This window comes from Microtus ochrogaster, chromosome 15 (assembly GCF_000317375.1).
Source record: "Microtus ochrogaster isolate Prairie Vole_2 chromosome 15, MicOch1.0, whole genome shotgun sequence".
In the NCBI taxonomy this organism is placed as follows: domain Eukaryota; kingdom Metazoa; phylum Chordata; class Mammalia; order Rodentia; family Cricetidae; genus Microtus; species Microtus ochrogaster.
Window position 1 is genome coordinate 14,021,573 of NC_022017.1, and position 8,309 is coordinate 14,029,881.

Consider the following 8,309-nt stretch of genomic DNA (forward strand, 5'->3'; position numbering starts at 1 on the left):
CAGGCAGGAGGACCTGGTTTGGATCCCAAGCACCCTGTAAAAAGCCAGCTATAGAGGTATGGACCTGTAATCACAACACTGGCACGCTTTGTACAGGGTATCACTGGAGCTGGCCATCCAGCCCGTATGGCACTCAGTGAGAATACCCAGCATTCCTCTGACATTCCCAACATGCATACATACACGTGAACACATGCACACACCTCACACTACATAAGCTGTATTGAGTCTCATGCAGCAATACCTCATGCACTTGGGCATCAGAGGCAGGAGGATTACAGCAAGCTATGGTCTACATAGCGAGCTTTAGGCCACCCAGGGCTTTGTGATGAGAGACCCTGTCTAATAAAAGTAAACAAAAACATTAAAAAAATAAGTAAGCGACCACAAATGTTGGTGAGGAACGGGTGTAGGGAAGAAGCCACAGCACTGTGGCTGGGCACACACTAGTGCAGTCACTGTGCAAGAGCACAGAGGTTCTGCAGACAGCCAAGCATTCACTATCACGCAACCCTCACACACCACTCCTCAGTGTACATGGGAAAGATTCCAAGTCACATGGCAGAGGCAACTGCACATCCGTGTTTATTCCGATACCCACAAAAGCCAAAATACGGGGCCAGCCTGGGTGTGTCAGCAGAGGGATGGGTGAAGAGAAGGCAGCCTGGTTACATGATGGGGTTCTCCTCAGCCACGAAGGGGAAAGAATGTGTTTACTGGAGGCCGTGTGTGCATGTGTGCGTGTAAAAGGGAGATTGTGGTGAGGAAGGGTCCAGTGGGAGAGGGAACAAGAACTCACTGGGGTGCATGTGTGTGAGAGCCAACTACGATATATATTTGTGAAAAACCCACAATTAAACCCATTATTTTGTGCATTAGTTTTAAAATTATATACATTAATACATTGGAAACAAAGCTAAAAGCACAGAACTGGGGAAAGAGTGGGGGCTTCTGAAGAGGCAGGACCTGGAGTGGGAGGGAGGGAGGCAGATGAAACAGCTGGTACTGTTCCGCTCTCTGGAGCCATCTGTGGCCCTGGGAAAGTCCCTGGTTTGTGACTGGGTTCCTACAACACCTGCTCCTACCAGGGTCTCTAGGTGGGGTGGCTCTCTTGTTTTTAATCTCCTTGGTCTCTGCCCATCAGTGTTCTCTGTTTTCAAGCCTCCCACATACCTGTCTTGGGGCATCCTGTGGGGTATCCTGGGCAGGATGGTCCTAGTCCTGCTCTGGATCCTTGGGTCTGCGGCTCCACGTCCTACCAAGGAGGCTCTGTCTATGAGACCCTGATAGTGATCTACGGGCCCCACCTCGGAACAGGAGGGCCCAGAGCAGTTAGGTTGGCTCGGGCTCACTCTCCTTCCTGTTGTTCCTCTGACTTGGCAAAGCAGAGCCTAGGATGGAGACAGGTCTCCCCATGCAGCCTGAGCAGGGATCCAAAAGGAAAGAGGAAGTAAATGCCAGAAAGGGAGGTGGGTGCCGAGCTGGACCGCGAAGGGGGAAGGGCAGATGGCGCCTTCTTCACTCACCCCTAACTGGCACTTGGTGCACAGGATTTCCTCTCCAGCCTCAGAGAAGGTAACACCTCTGCCCTACCTGCTATCTCAGCAATACAGGAAGGGGGGATGGAGGGGTCGTGGCTCTGACATCTCAGAAGAGGTCTCAAGCGCACAGAGAAACTGAGTCTCTAGAGGTCACACCACAAATGAAGAACATGGCTGGACAGTGGCCAGGTCTGCTTGGCTGTGTTCCCTCCTCCTCCAGCTGCTGCTTCTGTGGCCCTCATTGTTTTCAGGAAGCAGCAGAAGTAGGGGTTGGGGAAGAGGTGGCTCCCACCTAGGGCCTGCCAGGTCTAAGCTACAAGGACATGGACTTCAAGTTCACATTCCTGAAGCTGCCAGTCTGCTTTGGCAAGTCTCAACCAGGGATCCTCAGATTAGAGAACACAAAGAACGTTCTGTAAAAGCTGTCACCTCAGGGCCTGGCTCTCACAAGACCCAGAGTCCCCAGCAGGTCTTCCCCTCACGGTTACCCTCTGTACCTCGTCCCCACTCTCAGCCTCCATCCTGCCCTGGCCCCACTCCTGACGTTAACAGAGGCTCAGGCAAGAGTTTAGAGACACCTCTTCCTCCCCGCAACCTGTCCCAATGTCCGAGGAATATTCCGGGATGAGCCGGGTCCTCTTAGGAAGAGATCACATCTGTATCCTGGCAGCTTATCTAAGTCAGAGTGCTGAGGCACGTCCCACATCAAGAAGTGGAACCCTGGCTTCTCCCTCGAGAATATTCTCACGTCTCCAGACTTAAGAGGCACTGTGAGGGACAGAAAACGCCAACTCTATGAGCCACGGGCAGAGAGGAGATTGCTGCCAAGGGAGCCATGCTGGGCTCAGGCAGCTATCAGACATTTGGGGGCAGCTCGCAAGGACAAGCCTAAGCATCTCCCAACACAAGAAGCAGTCTTGTTCATGAGGGACAATGTTGGTGACTGGGACACTGGAGCTTGGGGCCACATCAGGGCCCCTATGATGTACCTCTCCCCTTGAGGAAGATTTGGAAGGCAGACATGCTGACCCAGCCAGAGGACCCCTGGATGCTGCCTTCAAATGCCATACCAACAGCCCAGAGGAAGATGGGACTCTGGCCATCACACAGTGAGCGAGTCTGTATGCCTGGAGTCATCCGGGTCTAGCAGAGCTCCCGCTTTTCATGGTGTTATGAAATGGCCTACCAAGGGCTATGGTCCCTGGCCAATCCGTCAGCATGCTGCCTGAGCTCCCCTGAAACACCTGCCTCCTGGTCTCACTTCCCATCCTGCCTGGTGCCAGATGTACAACCCCTGGCTGTCCCTCTTGAACTCACAGAGATCCTCCTGCCTCTGCCTCCCGAGGGCTGGGATTAAAGACATGCGCCACCACTGCCTGGCTCAGCCTTCTACTCTTAAAAAAAAAAACTATTTAATTGTATTATTTTATATTATTTTGAGTGTGTGCGCATGTGTGTGTATGATGTAGGTGCATATCTTCCATGGCCTAAGTCTGGAGGTCAGAGGGCAACGATAGCGTTGTTTCTCTCCTTCCTCCTTTATGTGGGTTCCAGGGATCAAATTCATGTCGCAAGGCTCGCATGCCGAGCACCTAGACCCACCAAGCCATCTCATCAGCCTGTTTCTACTCTTACCCATCTTGTTTCTCCACCCTCCTCTCCCCAGCCTCTTATGGGAGTATATATCCCAGCATTCCTTTTAGTTCAGGCCCCAGTCACTGAGGCTCACCAGCACCCCACCCAGAACTCCATGACGGCGGGGGGTGGGGCTCCAGGATATAAAGGGTGTTGGGGCATGGCCAGGGATTCTCCAGCATGCTGACAACCAAGCAAGGGCACAAAGAAGCCTCCTACCGCCCAGAGCGGGGTAGTAGTGGTGCACACTAATCCCAGCACTCCGGAGGCAGGGGTAGGTGGATCTTTGTGAGTTTGAGACCAGCCTGACTCTATAGCTACTGAGAAACCCTGTCTTGAAAAACAAACAACAACAACAACAACAACAAAAGGAACCCAAAGAACCCAAGTTTAAGGTCCTAAGCCTGACTCCGAGTACAACCATTTAGACAGGTCCTAATCCAGGCCTTATGGGAAGAGGGAATTTGGACAGAGGGATACTAGGAAAGAAGGACCACATAGCACACAGTGACCCAACAAGAAGGGACCATCTATAAGGCAGTGAGAGCCTCAGAAAAGCTGCCTGTCAGCCTCTTGGACCTGGATGCTAAGCACAGGCTGGCTTAGCATCTTGTGGGTGACTGCACGGCAGCTGGGGCTCTGGCAGCCTCTTCCTTCCTCTGAGCACTCAAAGCTGCTTTTTTTTTTCATTTTTCATTTTTTTTTTGTTTTGTTTTTTGAAATAGGGTTTCTCTACATAGCTCTGGCCGTCCCAGAATTCACTCTGTAGCTCAGGCTGGCCTTTAAGTAAGTCACAGAGATCCGCCTTCTTCTGCTTCCCAAATGCTGGGATTAAAAACATGGGCCACGACTGCTCAGTGGCTGCCTTTAAAAAAACAAAACAAGGGCTGGAGAGATGGCTCAGAGGTTAAGAGTACTGACTGCTCTTCCTGAGGTCCTGAGTTCAATTCCCATCAACCACATGGTGGCTCACAACCATCTGTAATGAGATCTGGTGCCCTCTCTGGCGAGTAGGCATATATGCAGACAGAACACTGTTTACATAATAAAAAACAAAACAAAACAAAACAAAAAAATGTATTTTCTATGTGCATTGGTGCTTTGCCTGAATGCATGTCTGTGTGAGGGGGCAGGATTCCCCTGGAACTGGAGTTACAGTTGGAGCTGCCATGTGCATGGTGGGAATTGAACCCGGGTCCTCTGGAAGAGTAGCCAATGTTCTTAACTGCTGAGCCATCTCTTCATCACCTCACGGCTGCCTTGTTGGAATTTCTCTGCCTTCCAATCTCCACCACATTCCGTTTAGTATAATTGCTAAAAAAAATAAGTATAATTGCTTATACTCACACCAATTCACTTCCGTTTAGCAACTGGATTCAATCACGATGTCATGATGGGAGACACCAGGTTAAGGAGTGGGAAGGGCCTTATGGGTAAGGATGCTCCAGAGAAAGAGGAGGTTTGGGAGGAGGAGGAAGAGAGGAGGCCAGGCATGAGAAAGCCCCTCACCTGAGAATTTCACAGAGCTTTTTTTCATAGTACCGAAAATATGTTTCAAGTTTCTTCCAAGGCCTGAATGACTTGCCATCATTGTCCACAAATTTGTCCCAACACTTTTCAAATTCTGAGATAGAAGAGGAGAGAAAGCAGTTATGGGACATCAGGACTTTCCACAGGTCCCTCCAGGCAGACTCTCCGACTGATCCCCCTTGACTGATCCCCCTTCACCGTAGGTCACGCCCCCAGGCACTCCCGCAGCCCTGATGCCTGCCCCTCCTCACCTGGAAAATCCATGGCAGCCATCTGGGCTCCTGCCTGATGCAACCGGCGAAGCTTGTCCTGGTAGTTCGGGTGCCAAAAATAGTAGAGGCGGGAGCTGAAGATGGCCAGGCTCAGGTTGCGGTGAGTGTCCAGGAACCTGGCCACCTGCTCCGCACAGTCATCGCAGGGGCTCCAGGAGGTATACCAGGTAATCTTGTACTTTTCATTGGGAGGAAACACTTCCAGTATGTGGGTGTGGAACCAGTACAGGAAGCATTCTTCAGCATGGAGGCCGCCATTCTGGGAAAGAAAGGGGAATCCATGATGGGAGGGGAGGAGCAAGTTGCATACAGGCAAATAATCCTGGCACTTAACTGGTTCTGTGTCTCCGCCCCTTCCCCATCCTTCTTCCTTAATTTCGCATCCCTCACCATTCTTGGCTTGGCTATCAACCTCACATCCATTCTGCATCTCCCTGGCTTCTCTCAGCAGCACTCTGAGCCTTGCTGGTGGCCATGTCCATTGGGGGCAACTAGATATCATCTGCCGTATCTGCTCGGGAGGGCACGGGCTAAGATGGTCCCTTAACCGGGCAAGGGTAGCTCCTGAGTCTTGAAATGCGGCTCATGCATCTGAGTTAACATTTACAGCATCTGCACAACACACACGTCGTTTTGTTCCCTCTAAAATATCTATCTATCTATCTATCTATCTATCTATCTATCTATCTATCTATCTATCTATCTATCTATTGGTTTTTTGATACAGGGTTTCTCTGTATAGCCATGGCTGTCCTGGAACTAGCTCTGTAGACCAGGCTGGCCTTGAACTCAGAAATCCAGCTGCCTCTGAGGCCTCTGGAGTGTTGGGATTAAAGGTGTGCACTGCCGTGCCCAGCCATATTCTCAATGGACTGAGTTCCTGCCTCTTCTAAGAAGAGTCTGAACAATCTATTTAGGTTTTGTGTGTGTGTGTGTGTGTGTGTGTGTGTGTGTGTGTGTGTGTGTGTTTTCCTGTGTGTTGGAACACACATGTGCCACAGCATGTACATGAGGTGTCTAGAAATTGACACTGGATCTTTTTCTTGTTTCCTCTCCACATTGAGGCAGGTCCCCCACTGTACCCAGAGCTTGCTCTGGAGCGTCCTTGGCTCTGCCTCCCATTGGTTAGAATTTTAGCCGCCTTCTCTGTCCCCCTGGCTTTCACAGGCTTTTGTGACACCCCTCTGCAGCCTCTTGGCTTTTATTTATTTACTATTTATTGATTTGTTTGTTTAGACAAGATCTCACATAGCCCAGGCTGGACTCAAGCTCTATATAACCAAGGATACGCTTGAGCTTCTGGTCTTCCTGTCTTCACTTCCTGAGTGCTAGGATCACAGGTGTGAGCCACTATGCCTGGTTTTTCTGTGCTGCCAAGGATCAAACCCAGGACTCCATGTACCTCTTTTCTAAAGACCCCTTGGCAAAGGGGGACAGGTACACCACACTCCATCCTATTCACTTCATAGCACAAGAAGGTGTTCTTCCGGCCGTTGGAATAGACTAGGTTCTTAAAGTGCAAGTAGTATGTACCTTGATATAACGTCTCTATCGGGTTTCTGCAGGCACAAGAGAGAAAACAGAAATTTCAGAGTGTGCCTTGGAGTGACTCCAAGCAGAACAAGGCCCCTGGAGTTCTGAGACACCGCCTGCCCTTGACCTTTGACAAGCTCTAGAGTCTTTCCAAGCCGGAAGATGGGGAGAGAAGAGAAAAAGCTGCAGCCAGAGTGGTACCCTCCTACCCACATCCCAGTGCTGCTCCCTGCAGTGGAGCCCCTAGCTGAGACCACAGAAGGCCCCAAACTCTTCCACCCATGAGTAATAACTTTTAGCATTTCACCCCAGCTCCTTCCTGACTTGACACCTCTGCAGGGTAGGGGGGTTCTTAGAATCAAGGAAATGGTACCGGAGCAACAACTCAGTCAGAAAAGCGCTGGCACACAAGACCTGACTCTCAGAGCAAATGTAAAAGTCAAGCATGGGGTGTGCATATCTAACCCCAGAGTTGGGGTGCCAAGACAGGAGCTCATTGGCCAGCCAGCCAGAATCTGCAGCTTGTTTCAGTGAAAGACCCTAGCTCATTAAAAAAGAAAAAAAAAAAAAAGGCAGAAAGCACCTGAGGAAAAGAGGCGACATCAGCCTCTGGCTCCCAGATGTGAGCACACATATACAACCCTCACACACACACACACACACACACACACACAGATCCACTGTTGGGGAAATCCCTAACTTCACACAGATACTCTCAGCGTTTCTTGGGTCTGCTGAACTCCTCAAATCCTCCCAGGACCCTGAGAAAGATGTTCCCACTTAATAGACAGAGAAAACCCAAACCTATTCCTATAGCCTTTGGGGATCAGGAACAGGGGGATTATTCCAAGATTGAACCCGGCGCGTCCTGCTTATTCTATATAGTGAGTGGCAGGCTAGCCAGGGCTTCATAGCAAAATCCTGTCTGAAAAAACAAACCAAAGCAGTCAAACTGCCACCACCACAAATTCCCATAAAACAGTAACAACCAACCAACCAACAAACAAACAACAAAACCGAGGAGACAGAACTCCCCTACCATAGAGCTGGGAGGGACAGAGCTAGGTCCGGTTAGGCCAGCTGATCCATTTTGTCATTAGGACAGAGGAGGGCATCAGGTAGGATCCTAGTCAGCAGCCTGTGTAATAAAGGGCCAGAAGACCCAGACTTCAATGAAGAATGGTCAGAAGAATGAGGGTCTTATTTCTGTCGCTGGGAGGAGAGGTGACTTCCAGGCCTGATTACAAGGCCACACAAGGCCAAGGCTATTAACAGATAGGTGCCTGCCAGACAGTTGCAGGTGGATCTCTGTGAGTCCGATGCCAGCCTGGTCTACAAGAGCTAGTTCCAGGACAAGCTCCAAAGCCACAGAGAAACCCTGTCTCGAAAAGCAAAACAACAACAACAAAAACCCGGATAAGTGCTTATACCTGGCTTCGGGAGATCTAAGCCTGTAGAACACACTGGCTGGCAAGGGGCTTTCTGTTGAAGCTTTAAAGACAAGCTCTTCTGTGCTATGCCTTGCTGAGTCCCCTCCTGGGAGTCACTCTAGACAGGTCTACTCGTCACTAGACAGAATAAAGCTGTTCAGGGAAAGGTGACGTTTTAAAAACACAAGAAAAAGAAAAAAGAAAAAAAAAAGAAAACCAGTATGGGCCAGGGAGATAGATGATTCAGCAGATAAAAAGTACTAGCCTTAAAAGCCTGCACCCCAAGCTGGGCGATGGTGGCGCACCCCAAGCTGGGCGATGGTGGCGCACGCCTTTAATCCCAGCACTCGGGAGGCAGAGGCAGGCGG

General features: G+C 50.3%; 1 protein-coding gene across 1 annotated transcript in view; it reads right to left on the reverse strand.

Annotated features, from left to right (window-relative positions):
* Positions 1-8,309, reverse strand: part of Apobec3b (apolipoprotein B mRNA editing enzyme catalytic subunit 3B) — a 15,575-nt gene that overhangs the window by 5,819 nt on the left and 1,447 nt on the right. Inside the window, exons 2-4 of the mRNA XM_005354188.3 lie at positions 6,381-6,537; positions 4,958-5,237; positions 4,686-4,800 (exon numbers count right to left, since the gene is read on the reverse strand). Coding sequence (XP_005354245.1) covers positions 4,686-4,800; positions 4,958-5,237; positions 6,381-6,537 — 552 coding nt within the window. The remainder of the gene's footprint in view (positions 1-4,685; positions 4,801-4,957; positions 5,238-6,380; positions 6,538-8,309) is intronic.